This window comes from Macaca nemestrina, chromosome 18 (genome assembly GCF_043159975.1).
Source record: "Macaca nemestrina isolate mMacNem1 chromosome 18, mMacNem.hap1, whole genome shotgun sequence".
NCBI classification, from domain to species: domain Eukaryota; kingdom Metazoa; phylum Chordata; class Mammalia; order Primates; family Cercopithecidae; genus Macaca; species Macaca nemestrina.
The window spans coordinates 28,570,984-28,586,020 of record NC_092142.1 but is presented as its reverse complement, the minus strand read 5'-3'; the positions used below and the strand labels follow the sequence as shown (position 1 = coordinate 28,586,020).

Here is a 15,037-nt window from a genome sequence, read left to right as displayed (position 1 = left end):
GTCCAAGACAACTAAAAAATAGGTAGCTGTTCCCTAAGTACACGAGGAAAAAGGCATTCCCAGCAGCATAAAGTCCATGTGTAAATGGCCAGAGATATACAAAAGAAAGATGGGTGTGGAGTGAAAGGGAGAAGGAAAGAACATGGCAGGAGGCAAGACCGAGAATATAGACGGAATCCAGGTAGTACTTAAGAAATAATTACAACTTACTATACGGGCAGTGAGAACTTTGGCAGAATTTAAGCATGTAAGTGGCACAAATACATTTTAGTAAACACATGCTAAATGCCCTGCAAGGGACAGGTGGCCTAGAGCTGTCAAGGAGAACTATTAACAATCCCCAAAGAAAGAACTCATATTTTGCCACTATACTTTTTTATCCACACAACATAATCATCATTAGAGTTGCCTGAAATTATATTTACTCCCTCAAGAAGTTTTGATAATTCCTACTACCATGCCATCTACCAATCTAATCCAAGGCCATTTTCCTTTCCTGATCCCCACTGTCCACCTTCTCCACATTGCTCCAGAACTGCCTGACATCCTTGGCCATGGTGGAAGCGATTCGACGTAGCTTGGCCTGCTCCTCCCTCCGGGCCCGTTCCTCTTTCTGCCGCTGCTCCTCGTGGTGCCGGATCACCATGCGCACCACCTGTGGGAATGAAAACCCAGGGTGAAAACACTCAAAGCCAGACTTCCCCACCCAAAGGCAAAGAAAATAATCAAGACCAAGAAATCTGGAAAGTCAAGAGCTTGCCTCTTAATGCCTACATCATTCTGTTTGGTCACCTTCCAACTAACCCACCTTTCAATGGAAAGCACAAACCTGAAAAGGAAAAGGAAGGCAGTCCCAGTGGAAGACCTACCTTACGGGCCACACCCCGTTTCCAACGGCGCTCCTGAGCAAAGTCAGCAGAGAGCCACTGCATCTCTTCGCACAGATAGTCCCAGTGACCTTTGGGGCGAGGGGGCTCTGGCACCTTAGGCAGCCTCTTCAGTGACCAGAAACCCTCCTTCCGCAGCTCAGCAATCCGAGTCTCGATCTCAGCCTCCTAATCAGGGAGAGCCAGATCAATCAAGAGTTCTAAACACACAATCCGTCTCACTGCCACGGCTGAATTCCTGAACAATAAGTGGGCTGATTGTGTTATGCTTATGCTTAGTCCACATACCAAACCTACAGGCAGGTACTATACTCTCTTCAGAAGAGGGAAAATAGATCAGGGAGATTAAGTGATTTGCCCAAGATCACACAGCTAGAAAGTAATAGAAGATGGCAATCAAAAATAGGTCTGAGGACTCCAGACAGCAAATTTCATGCGCTTTCCATTATTTAACACAATCTCCACACCCCATAGACATAGAAGAGACTTGGGAAAACATATCCCAAGGGGAGCTTCCCAGAGGAGTAAGGAACACATACTTTCCTCTTGATTCTAGATACAAGGGATTATCATCATCATAGAATTCTACTTAAGAGTATGTTCATGATGCATTAAGCTTAGAAATACACTATAACTGGCACACTGTTGTTTATAAAAATACTACTTTTGTAAAAATGCATGTGTCTATGTAAAAAACATGAAACATTATACATGAATTGTTTAACACTGGTTAGGTGTAAAAAATTGGTCATTTTTACTAAAGTTTCTATACTGATTGTCTTTTATAAAAAAAGCATTTAAAATATTTTTGACAGAGATGACTCAAAAAATTCAGGACAACTGCCTTATTTCTTTTTCTGAATCTCACTCAGAAATCTGAGTGAGATTTTTCTGGGTCTCACTCTGTTGCCTAGGCTCAGGTTATCTTCCCAACTCAGCTGCCCAAGTACCTGAGACTATAGGCACATGCAACCCATGCCCAGCTAATTTTTTTTGTATTTCTCGTACAGACGAGGTTTCATGATGTCAAGGCTGGTCTGGAACTCCTGGGCTCAAGCAGTCCGCCTGCCTGGGATTCCCAAAATGCTCAGATTATAGGCAAAAACCACCACACCCAGCCTCTGCCTTTGTTATTCTGTCCTCTCCTGATAAAAACTAAATCAGAGAAAATGACAGCCAGAGATGAGACAGAACTAAATGGCCTGATAGTGAAGGAAACATCAAGACAGACGTGCATATTAGACTAGCTGCTCTCAAACTTGAGCAGACACCAGAATCATCTAGAGGACTTTCAGAAACAGATTGCACTCACGCCTGTAATCCTAGCACTTTGGGAGGCCAAGGTGGGCAGATCATTAGGTCAGGAGATCAAGACCATCCTGGCTAAAACAGTTAAACCCCGTCTTTACTAAAAACACAAAAAATTAGTTGGGCGTGGTGGCAGGCGCCTGTAGTCCCAGCTACTCAGGAGGCTGAGGCAGGAGAATGGTGTGAACCCGGGAGGTGGAGCTTGCAGTGAGCCGAGATCATGCCACTGCACTCCAGCCTGGGCGAAAGAGTGAGACTCCATCTCAAGAAAAACAAAAGAAAACAGATTGAGGCCAGGTGGAGTGGCTCACACCTGTAATCCCAGCACTTTGAGAGGCCGAGGCTGGCAGATCACAAGGTCAACAGATCGAGACCATCCTGCCTATATGGTGAAATCCCGTCACTATTAAAAATACAAAAAATTGCTGAGTGTGGCAGTGCACGGCTGTAGTCCCAGCTACTAGGGAGGCTGAGGCAGGAGAATCACTTGAACCCAGGAGGCAGAGGTTGCAGTGACCCGAGATTGCGCCACTGCACTCCAGCCTGGAGACAGAGCAAGGCTCCATCTCAAAATAAACAAATAAATAAAATAAAATAAAATAGGCCGCGCATGGTGGCTCACGCCTGTAATCTCAGCACTTCAGGAGGCTGAGGTAGGCAGATCACGAGGTCAGGAGATTGAGACCATCCTGGCCAACATGGTGAAACCCTGTCTCTACTAAAAATACAAAAAAATTACCCAGGCTTGGGGGCGGGCGCCTGTAGTCCCAGCTACTTGGGAGGCTGAGGCAAGAGGATGGCCGTGAACCTGGCAGGCCGAACTTGCAGTGACCTGAGATCGTGCCACTGCAGTCCAGCCTGGGTGACAGAGCGAGACTCCGTCTCCAAAAAAATAAATAAATAAAATAAAATAAAAAATAAAAACAGATTGCTGGGCCCTACCCTCATAGTTTCAAATGGGTCAGTGGGTGAGGAGTACCGAGAATTTGCGTTTTTTTTTTTTTTTTTTTTTTTTGAGGAGGAGTCTCATTGTTACCCAGGCTGGCGTGCAGTGGCATCATCTCAGCTCACTGCAACCTCGGCCTCCCTGGTTCAAGCAATTCTCCTGCCTCAGTTTCCTGAGTAGCTAGGACTACAGGCCTGCACCACCACGCTAGCCTAATTTTTGTATTTTTAGTAGAGACGGGGTTTTGCCACGTTGGCCAGGCTGACTTCCGGTGATCCACCCACCTCAGCCTCCCATAGTGCTGGGATTACAGGCATGAGCCATCACGCCTGACAGAGAATTTGTTTTTAGTAAGTTCCAGGTGATGCTAATGCTGCTGGCCGAGACCACACTTACCACTGGATAAATGTAACACACTGCAGGACAGAAATAAGTAGAAACCAGTAAATCTTAAGAGCATCACAGCTTACAAAGTGCTTTCATGTCTATTTTCTCCTTTTTTCCCTTTTTTTTTTGAGACAGGATCTCACTTGGCTGCTCAGGCTGGAGTGCAGTGGCATAATCATGGCTCACTGCAGCCCTGACCTCCTGGGCTCAGGTGATCCTCTCAACTCAGGCTCCTGGGTGGCTGGGACTGCTACAGGCATGTGCCACTATGCCCAGATAATTTTTTGTACTTTTTACAGAGATGGGGTTTTACCACATTGCCCAGTCTGGTCTTGAACTCCCGAGCTCAAGAGATCTGCCTGTCTCAGCCCCCTAAAGTGCTGGGATTACAGGTGTGAGCCACTGCACCCGGCCTTGCTCCTATAATTTAAACCTCCTAATAGCCTACAAATTATTATATCATTCCTTTTTTATTTACAGCAAGGAAAATGAGACTCAGTATTCAAGCAATCTGCTCACAATCATATACGTTAAGGCAGAACCTATACCCTAAATCCATGACAAAAAAGAAAAGAAACCTAAAATACTCAAGAGGATGTGGGAGTTTAGTGAAGATGACTCCCAAGAATCTTCATGAGCCTTCCTAATACGTACATGCTTGGCCTGTTCCGCGATTTCGGCATGGCTCTTCTCCCACTTCGGGCCCTTGTTAGCCAGGTCAGCAGCCTGGGATAAGCTGAACCCCTCCAGGGGCACTGTGGCACCATCTGGGGGTCCTGGAGGTCCATCCAGGGAGGAATCTTGAGCTATGTGCTGGGGGGAGATGCCGCCTGCCCCACTAGAGGCTGGGGAACTGGATGAGGCAGGGGACACAGGATTGCTGCCTGTCATGCCGTCCGACACCATCTAGAAAAGTGGAAAACGATGGCAAAAATAAATGCTTAGCACTGTGCTGAGCGTTTCAGGTACATTATTTCATTCCATCTTCACAAGAAAAAACTACGTAGAGTAATGTGTAAATCTTATTTTCATAAACACAAACGTTTGGGATAAAGTTTTAATAAGGGACTCCGATGGCAAAGCCAAGTTTATACATGCTTGACATGAAAGAATTATGTCCTGACATTTACACAGTCCCCAAACTTAAAAACATGTATATATGTATGTATATGTATATATGTGTATATGTACGTGTATATATACACACACACACACACACACAGAGACCCATATAGGCCGGAGATGGTGGCTCACAATTGTCATCCCAGCACTTTGGGAGGCCGAGGCGGGTGGATCACCTGAGGTCAGGAGTTTGAAACCAACCTGGCCAACATGGCGAAACCCCGTCTCTACTGAAAATGCGAAAATTAGCTGGGCATGGTGGCGGAAGCCGTAATCCCAGCTACTCAGGAGGTTCAGGCACAAGAATCGTTTGAACCTGGGAGGCGGAGGTTGCAGTGAGCCGAGATCGCGCCATTGCACTCCAGCTTGGATGACAGAGTAAGACTATGACTTGGGGGGAAAAAAACCCACACACACACACACACACACACACACACACACACATATATAGCATGATTTCAAATTCTGATCCTTTCAGAGCCTCAGTGATTTCATTCACATAAACAACTCCCTATTTTCCCTCCATTTTCACAAGTGTGGCAAATTCACTTATGCAATAAATGTAAGCTACCACTAAATTCAACAGCCACCAACAAAATCCCAAGCCACCTTAACCTCTTCACTGGACAGGCAAGGGCTGGAGGCATAGCCACTGTTCTCAAACACCCAACACGTCACTTTACAAGGTACTCCAAAAGCATTAAGAAATGGAAGCCAGGCTTAGTGGCTCACGTCTGTAATCCCAGGACTTTGGGAGGCCAAGGCGGGTGGATCATGTGGTCGGGAGTTCCAGACCAGCCTAACTAACATGGTGAAACCCCGTCTCTCCTAAAAGTACAGAAATTAGCCAGGTGTGGTAGCGCAAGCCTGTAATCCCAGCTATTCAGGAGCCTGAGGCAGGAGAATCGCTTGAACCAGGAAGCAGAGGTTGTAGTAAGCCGAGATTGTGCCACGTCTGGACGGACGGGCGGATGAAAGGAAGGCAGATATGGCTGGGCACGGTGGCTCACACCTGTAATCCTAGTACTTTTTGAGGTTGAGGCAGGTGGATTACCAGAGGTCAGGAGTTCGAGACCAACCTAACCTACATGGTGAACCCCATCTCTACTAAAAATACAGAAAATTAGCTGGGCATGGTGGCGGATGCCTGTAATCCCAGCTACTCAAGAGGCTGAGGCAGGGGAATTACTTGAACCCAGGAGGTGGAGGTTGCAGTAAGCCGAGATCGTACCACTGCACTCCAGCCTGGACAAGAGTGAAACTCTGAGCCAGGCGCAGTGGTTCACACCTGTAATTCCAGCACTTTGAGAGGCTGAGGCGGGTGGGGATCACAAGGTCAAAAGATCGAGATCATCCTGGCAAACATGGTGAAACCCCACCTCTACTAAAAACACAAAAATTAGCCAGGTATGGTAGCGTGCACCTAGAGTCCCAGCTACTCGGGAGGCTGAGGCAGGAGAATCGCTTGAACCGGGGAGGTGGAGGTTGCAGTGAGCCGAGATCATACCACTGCATTTCAGCCTGGTGACAGAGCGAGACTCAAAAGAAAGAAAGACAGAAAAACAGACAGAAAGAGAAAGAAAAAGAAAAAAAGAAAGAAAAGAAAGGAAAAGGAAGGAAAGAAGGAAGGAAGGAGAGAGAGAGAGAGGAAGGGAGGGGAAAAGAAAAGAAAAGGAAAGGAAAGGAAAAGAAAAGAAAAGAAAAGGAAAACAGGCCAGGTCCGGTGGCTCACACCTGTACTCTCAATACTTTGGGAGGACGAGGTGGGTGGATCGCCTGAGGTCAGGAGTTCAAGACCAGCCTGGTCAACATGGTGAAACCCCATCTCTACAAAAATATAAAAATTAGGCTGGGCGCGGTGGCTCAAGCCTGTAATCCCAGCACTTTGGGAGGCCGAGACGGGCGGATCACGAGGTCAGGAGATCGAGACCATCCTGGCTAACACGGTGAAACCCTGTCTCTACTAAAAAATACAAAAAAAACACTAGCCGGGCGAGGTGGCGGGCGCCTGTAGTCCCAGCTACTTGGGAGGCTGAGGCAGGAGAATGGCGTAAACCCGGGAGGCAGAGCTTGCAGTGAGCCGAGATCTGGCCACTGCACTCCAGCCTGGGCGACAGAGCGAGACTCCGTCTCAAAAAAAAAAAAATAAAATAAAATAAAAAAATAAATAAATAAATAAAAATTAGCCAGGTATGATGGTGGGTGCCTGTAATCCCAGCTACTCGCGAGGCTGAGGCGGGACATCTGCTTGAACTTGGGAGGCAGAGGTTGCAGTGAGCTGAGATCGTGCCATTGCACTCCAGCCTGGGTGACGGAAAGAGACTCCAGCTCATTAAAAAAAAAAAAAAAAAGAAAGAAAAGAAAAAAATGGAAAACAAAGTCCTACTAAAATGTGGATATTCAGGGAATTCACAAATTCACTCCAGGACATAAGCCTTACACTGCGCCACTCAAATTCCAACCTCAGCTAAACAAGACTGTCACAAATTTCCCCAGTTTCTCAGGAAAATTATAACTATCAAATTTATAAACACGAAAAGCTTACTGTGCTGCTTACTTTAGCAACACATATACTAAACCTGGGAGGATACAGAAAACATCAACATGGCCCATATGCGAGGATGACGCAATAAAGAAATCCTTTTTATAAAAAATTTTAAAAAATTAAAATAAAAAGAAAGCTGACTGTACACACACCTAGATGTATGTTTAAAAGCCATGCTTTTTTTTTTCCTACCCCACACCCTTCCTTGGTATGAGAAAGGAATGAACACTACACATCATCCATAGGCTTATCCTACTCCAGTTCTGATAGAAGTTAAACTATTCTCAAAGTGTACGGTCTTAAAAGCATGGTGCCCAGACCTCCATTTCCAACCTAGCCTAATTCAACCTCTTTCAGGTAATGAGGAGTTTTTGCACTCTTGGACATATTACACTAATGTTAAATGGAATGTGAGTATCCAACAGACCTGACACACTACAGCCCAGCCCCCTGAGTACCAAAGATTCTCCAAAACTCTCCACAAATATTCCCGTCACATTTCTTCTGCCTCACACCCAACAATCCACAAAGCAGAAGCAGAGAAGGACCTCTCCCCACTTTCAAACCTGTGTCTGTAGGACTGGGAGCTGAGGGTGAGCAGGGGAGGGGCTGCTCTGCATGGTCCCACTCCCAGGCTCCTCCTTGGATGCCTGAAGAATGACTGGCTCGTTATCACCACTGCTGCTGGCCGAGGGGCTGGCGTCCGGCTGCAGGGCATGCTGGGAGCTGGCCTCATTCTGGGCCACCGGCCACCGGGACCCGCCTTCCAGGGCCCGGGGCCCACCAGGGCGTCCCAGCCTCCGCTCAGGTCCACCAGCCTCTGGAGCACCTAAATAGGATAAGAAGAAGACAGAAATGCAGTTAAAGGGGATGCAAAATTATTTTTAAAAAACCAGAAATAACACTGAATAAAGAAAAACACAGAAATTACAGGTTACATTTCTTCAGCACTTAATATGTATGAGATACTTTTAGTACCCGTTTGATGTATTCTATAATCCTCACATCTACCTTAAAAACCAAGTGCTGGCCGGGCGTGGTGGCTCACACCTGTAATCCCAGCACTTTGGGAGGCCGAGGCAGGTGGATCACGAGGTCAAGAGATCGAGACCATCCTAGCTAACACGGTGAAACCCCGTCTCTACTAAAAATGCAAAAAATTAGCCGGGTGTAGTGGCGGGCGCCTGTGGTCCCAGCTACTCGGGAGGCTGAGGCAGGAGAATGGTGTGAACCCAGGAGGTGGAGCTTGCAGTGAGCCGGGATCGCGCCACTGCACTCCAGCCAGCGTGAGAGCGAGACTCCGTCTCAAAAAAAAAAAAAAAAAAATACCAAGTGCTTCTCACAGCATAACAAATATTTATTTCCTCCTACACACAACGGATAAAGCCATGCAGAAAGGATTCCCAACCTAAATGGAGCTTACATTCTAATATAATCTGTTTTATAAGTAAAAAAGTTTTAAAACCTTATGATTTGCGGAAGGTCACACAGTAAAAAAGTGGTAGGAGGACTTCAATCCACATAGTCTTAATGCCAAAACCATGGAAAACCTGCTATTCTTCTGGTAGAGCCAGGTTGACCACGTTTTCCTTAACCCACAGCCTCAGTTCTGTTGTTGCACTGCTATAATCAAACCCTCCACAGAAAAATCACATGCAAACATTCCCGTGTTTCTCTAGAGTGAAAATCCCCAATACTGACCTATAATTGCTTTCATTATCTCAAACATTTCTCCCATTAGCATCAGCACACAAAATGGTAGCAGATCCCTCACCTGTGTGAGCTGAGACCACACCCCCTGTGAAAGTCTGCACTTCCACGGTGCCGCCGTACTGAAGGGAATCACACCTGAAACAGAAGAACAGTGAGGAACTCTTCCACATTTGCCAACATCCATCAAAGCGTATTATTTACTACAGTTTTTTTGAGACATTTAAACATACCCAAATCAGTTCAAAGACTAGAAACAGAAAAACAACAGTAGGAAAAGCACATATTTCAGGGAAATGCAAATCATGTTTTGTGAAGACGAATCCTGTTTTGTGAATTCTGTAGGGACATACGATCCTGCCTGGGGGCAGGAGCAGGAAAGGAGTTAAGCAAGAAAGTTCAAAAATTTTAAGTGTGAAGGCTCCAACCATAGAATGGAAAACAAAACCAAAAAAATTACAGCAAAAAAAAAGCTGTCACATCCAGAGCCTCAGAAAGGTGCTACCTGCCTGCGTGTCTTTCCAGTGAGGGCTGGACGCAGAAATGAGAGTGGAACTCCCGGGAAGAGTCAACAAACATGCAGGTGACAGGAAAATCCGCCCAGGATTCAGGGCAGGGCACTGTGAATCCCATACCTGCGCCATTAGACACTTCCCCAAACACAAGAACCACAGCAAATGGGAGACTCAGGAGCAGTCAAAAGCGAGAAGCCGCACTGCCAAGAACCACGCGCCGGAAACAGGCAGTGTGAACCCGCAGGAGGCCCGGAAATGCTTCCCCTGTGTTTAAGGAAATTCCTAAACCACGGTGCCGCCTTTGATTCACTCCCTCCTCCGCCACACGTTCCCAAGACCCGAGCTCACCAGAAGCCAACAAGCCTGAACTCTTGACTCCAGGTTTCGTGACCATCTCCCTAGCCCTCCTGGCGGACTGACCTCGCGTGACCCCTGACCTCTGCCCAAGTTGCCACTAGCCCTGCGATAGCCCCGCCCCCTCCAGACTCCCACCCCACCCAACGTGCGCGCCGGGCGGGGGAGGGGCCCGCGCGTGCGCGGCTGGAGGCGGAGAGAGCCGGCTGCGCGCACGGCCCGGGGGCTCCCGCCAGAACCCGAGCCCACGCACACAAGGGTCGCGGGGCTGGGAAGCCCCTCATCCGAGCCCGTCAGGGAGCCCCCCCCCATCACCCGACCGCGAAAGGCTGAGAGAAGGGAGGGTTCGTGCCACCAGGTCCTGATGCCCCGGCTGGATGTGGTGGGCGCGCGCCCCGACTACTCGTCCCACGCCCCCCTTCCTCTTCCCGCGCGCCCCTGAGGGGTGACTGGGTTGGTGGGCGGGCAGGAGCGCACCTGGGTCCGTCCTCTCAGGGCTCGCTCGCTCGCTTGCTCAGGCACGCGTGCGCAGAAGAGCGGGAAGGGAGAGGAGACGCGGGGCCCAGCGCCGGCCGGCCTGACCCCCTCACTCTGTCTCTATGGGCGCGCGCCGACAGCCTCGCGCACCGGCCCCGGGGCCCCGGCTGAGGGTGCGCGCGCAGCACCCCGGGAAGGTGGGAGGGGAGGCGGTGGCGGAAAGATGCGCGCGCAGTCAGCCGTCAGGGGAGGGGGAACTGTGGGACGTCCGCCATCTTGTCTCCCTCTCCTTACCTGCGTCCTCGGGGGCGTGCGCACCACCCCCCCTCCCGCCGAGGAGGGGGGAGGGCTCCCTCTTGGCCACCGCCTTTGCGGCCTTTAAACTCCCCTGGAGACTGCAGCTACTGCCACCGCCTTGCCTCCACTGCCTCTTCTCGGAGCACACAGATGCGGACGGTGGGTAGGAAGAAGGGCAGACGCTACTCCCAGCGAACCGCCGCCGTCGCTCCCGAGGCCTCACCAAAATGGCCGCCGCCGTCTCGGCCGCCACCACCACCACCACCGCCGCCACCGCTCGCTATCGCTACCGTCGGCGCGGCCCGTCTTCTCGCGAGAGACAGTAACTGGAGGGTGGGGGTACGGGGAGGCTCGCGTGCTAGCGTAGGGCGCCGCCCGGCGCGCAAGGCAGCCTGGGAGGTGTAGTCTCCCGGTGGCTGCGCGCTCGCCCCTCCTCGGAGCGCCTTTACTGTCTGCCCCTAGAGCTACCTGGGGGCTGCATTGCGGCTGCCAGCTCGGACCACCGCCACCTCCCTTTTTATTTACAGATCACCCAGTGAGCTGAAACAAGTTAGCAGTGGAACCTGGGCTTCTCAGTTCCCAGGGCAGCCCACTTCTGTAGCGCTGTTTCGTTTTACACGAGGATGGTTTCCTGATAGCTTTCAAACACCTTTGCCATCTGTTCGAAAACGTTCTAGGTTAAGAACCCCCTTTGAGAATCTGATACTTTTACCCCAGAATAGAACAATAAATAACAGCTACCTTCTACTGACACTACTTTATGCATTGATTATTTCTTCTAATCCTAACAATGCTCCATTTTACAAACGAATTGAGGCTCAGGCGTTAAACACAGTGACAGATCCTGAAATCAAGATTCCTAGCCAAGCAGTCTAAGCCACAAGAATGCACTTGCTGTCACAAAATTTTACCACCTAAAGCCCGCCCTAAAAGGCCAGATTAGGAAGCCCTGAAAAGCTCCCCTTCCTCCATTCAGTTTAGCTCTTCCCTGCGAAGAGGATTGTTGGTCGTGTTTTACAGATGAAGTTTGAGTTGAAAGAAAAGTGGATGATGCCTATATTTTCTAGACCCTCCTCCCATCACCCCCAAAAGAGGGGATCCCAGGCCAGAGTCTGAATGAATTGGCCCTAGCCTTGTGCCATTAACTCCTTGATATGTGACCTTGAGCAATTAACTTCACCTTTCTGAGCTTCAGTTTCCTTTGTAAACTGAGGATAGAGTTGCTGATGTAAAATTGCTTTGAAAGATCTGAAGGGCCAGGTGCGGTGGCTCACACCTGTAACCCCAGCACTTTGGGAGGCCAAGGCAGGAGGACCACTTGAGGCCAGGAGCTCAAGACCAGCCTGGGCAACATAGTGAGATGTTCTCTCTACAGTAAATTTAAAAATTTTAAAGTATGGAAAAAAAAAAAAAAAGCTCTAAAGGACCACCTAAATGCAGAGTGTATTTCACTATAATTCAGTGTCTCACATCCATGATCTTAAGGTCAAGGTTAGCCTTCTTTACATAGTGTTTATTTATGTATGTATTCATTTATTGAGATAGTCTTGCTCTGTCAGCCAGGCCGGAGTGCAGTGTCACAATCTTGGCTCACTGCAGCCTCTGCCTCCCGGGCTCAGGCAATTCTCATGGCTCATCCTCCCAAGTAGCTGGGATTACATGTGTGCACCACCACACTCAGCTAATTTTTGTATTTTTAGTAGAGACAGGGTTTTACCATGTTGCCCAGGCTGGTCTCAAACTCCTGACTTCAGGTGATCCACCCACCTCAGCCTCCCAAAGTGCTGGTACTACAGGCTTGAGCCACCACGCTTGGCCGGTTTACGTAGTGTTTTAATGTTCTGGGTATTATTAATACTTCAGGAAGCCAGGCACGGTGGCTTACACCTGTAATCCCAGCACTTTGGGATGCTGAGGCAGGTGGATCACCTGAGGTTGGGAGTTCGAGACCAGCCTGACCAACATGGAGAAACCCTGTCTCTACTAAAAATACACAATTAGCCAGGCGTGGTGACGCGTGTCTGTAATCCCAGCTACTCGGGAGGTTGAAGCAGATAATTGCTTGAACCCGGGAGGCGGAGATTGTGGTGAGCCAAGATCACGCCATTGCGCTCCAGCCTGGGCAACAAGAGCAAAACTCCATCTCAAAAAAATAAAAAAAAGAAAAGAAAAAATACTTCAGGCAAGAGAATGACGTCTCCAATGTACCATAGGTCCCACCATTCCCAATTGTCTTGCACCAGGCAACTTAACAAATTTGTCATATCTGGCACCTAAAGGCAGTTAAACTTGTGACCTCTTGTTCATACACAAGCATGTCAACGAGCATGTTCTCCTAACCAGCATTTCCTCTGCCTGTTTCCTGTCTGGCCCTGTGCTGCGTGCAGTGGGAGAGACAGGAGGGAAGATGGCACAGTCCCTGCTCTTAAGAACTTAGTCTCGGCCGGGCGCGGTGGCTCAAGCCTGTAATCCCAGCACTTTGGGAGGCCGAGACGGGCGGATCATGAGGTCAGGAGATCGAGACCATCCTGGCTAGCACGGTGAAACCCTGTCTCTACTAAAAAAAAAAAAAAATACAAAAAAACTAGCCGGGCGAGGTGGCGGGCGCCTGTAGTCCCAGCTACTCGGGAGGCTGAGGCAGGAGAATGGCGTAAACCTGGGAGGCGGAGCTTGCAGTGAGCTGAGATCCGGCCACTGCACTCCAGCCTGGGCGACAGAGCGAGACTCCGCCTCAAAAAAAAAAAAAAAAAAAAAAAAAAAAAAGTTGTTAAGCAAAAGATTGGCATGACCCAGGCTGGGTACGGTGGCTCACGCCTGTAATCCCAGCACTTCGGGAGGCCGAAGCGGATGGATCGTGAGGTCAAGAGATTGAGACCATCCTGGCCAACATGGTGAAACCGCGTCTCTAGGCCGGGCGCGGTGGCTCAAGCCTGTAATCCCAGCACTCTGGGAGGCCGAGGTGGGCAGATTACGAGGTCAGGAGATCGAGACCATCCTGGCTAACACGGTGAAACCCCGTCTCTACTAAAAAAAAATACAAAAAACTAGCCGGGCGAGGTGGCGGGCGCCTGTAGTCCCAGCTATTCGGGAGGCTGAGGCAGGAGAATGGTGTAAACCCGGGAGGCGGAGCTTGCAGTGAGCTGAGATCCGGCCACTGCACTCCAGCCCGGGCGACAGAGCGAGACTCCATCTCAAAAAAAAAAAAAAAAAAAAAAAGAAACCGCGTCTCTACTAAAAATACAAAAATTAGCCTGGCGTGGAGGCGTGTGCCGGTAGTCCCAACTACTTGGGAGGCTGAGGCAGGAGAACTGCTTGAACCCGGGAGGTAGAGGTTGCAGTGAGCTAAGATCACACCACTATACTCCAGCCTGGCAACAAAGCCAGACTCTGTCTCAAAAAAAAAAAAAAAAAAAAAAAGATTGGCATGACCCATGTTCCACTTTACAAAGGGTGATGTATGTAACAAGATGCATGGGATGTCTGTAAGACTTGAGACAGGGAGGATACCAGCAGTCACCTGTGTGTAATGGGAGCTGTTGGCCAGAAGGTGGCAGTGGAGATGGGGGGAGAGACTAAGAAGGAAAAATTAGCAGAACCTGGCCGTTGATTGCCAGTGATGATGATCCGCTAAACATCGTTCCTTCTGTGATTCCAGTCTTTCCCAGGCTCCTCCCACCTCCCTGGCCACTCTGTTTCTCCCTCACCCCACAGGACACTTCTGGACCCCTCCATCAGTTGGTGGGGCTGCTAAGGATTCTTGCCTCAACTGCCCCCTCTCATCCAAGTCCTCAAGGGCTGAGGCAGATACTGTGAAACTAATGAAGCTTCAGCTTCCGGGACTTCTCCCTTTAATGGACCTTCCATTGCTATTAGTGGCTGGGGGTTACAGAACCATCTAGGTGAGGTGGAGAAGCCAGGTTGTAACCAGAAAGCACTCCCATATAAGCATTTCTGGTGATTTGCCTAAAGACATCTCAGGGGAAAAAAGGGGCGTTAATCTCTAAGGCTCCAGTAACTTTTCATGATTTCCATGTTTATTCCAACCACCATCTCTTAAGTCAAGACTAGCCCCAGCTCAGAACCCTCTAACTCCTGGAATCCTCCTGCAGGAGGCTCCCTAGGAACCTTGGACTCCTCCATCCAAAAGTAAACTCACAGCCAGGTGTGGTGGCTCACGCCTGTAATCCCAGCACTTTGGGAGGCCAAGGCAGGCAGATCGCCTGAGGTCAAGAGTTTGAGATCAGCCTGGCCAACATGGTAAAACCCGGTCTCTACTAAAAATACCAAAATTAGCTGGGCGTGGTGACTCATGCCTGTAATCCCAGCTATTCAGGAGGCTGAGGTAGGAGAATCACTTGAACCGGGAGGCAGAGGTTGCAATGAGCAGAGATCACGCCACTGCACAAAAAAGCCTGGGCAAAACAAGGCTGGGCGTGGTGGCTCATGCCTGTAATCCCAGCACTTTGGGAGGCAGAGGCAGGTGGATCAT

The 15,037-nt window shown here is 49.3% G+C and overlaps 1 protein-coding gene and 1 non-coding gene across 5 annotated transcripts in view; one reads left to right on the top strand and one right to left on the bottom strand.

Moving 5' to 3' along the window:
• SRCA (Snf2 related CREBBP activator protein) overlaps window positions 1-10,682 on the bottom strand; it is a 45,114-nt gene extending 34,432 nt beyond the window's left edge. For 2 of the 4 annotated variants that reach the window (XM_011743408.3, XM_071084412.1), the window contains exons 1-6: window positions 10,252-10,385; window positions 8,970-9,043; window positions 7,762-8,024; window positions 4,183-4,434; window positions 870-1,055; window positions 515-655 (exon numbers count right to left, since the gene is read on the bottom strand). In XM_011743408.3, coding sequence (XP_011741710.2) covers window positions 515-655; window positions 870-1,055; window positions 4,183-4,434; window positions 7,762-7,815 — 633 coding nt within the window. In that variant the 5' untranslated portion in view covers window positions 7,816-8,024; window positions 8,970-9,043; window positions 10,252-10,385. Of the gene's footprint in view, window positions 1-514; window positions 656-869; window positions 1,056-4,182; window positions 4,435-7,761; window positions 8,025-8,969; window positions 9,044-9,768; window positions 9,876-10,251; window positions 10,386-10,545 lie in introns of those variants that run through there. The other 2 variants (XM_011743407.2, XM_011743409.3) reach the window with 2 other exon arrangements.
• Window positions 9,951-11,302, top strand: LOC105482929 (uncharacterized). The gene is made up of 3 exons (XR_011616377.1): window positions 9,951-10,156; window positions 10,293-10,870; window positions 11,076-11,302. It is a non-coding gene; the product is annotated as an uncharacterized protein (transcript).
• Window positions 11,303-15,037: the final 3,735 nt, after the last annotated feature.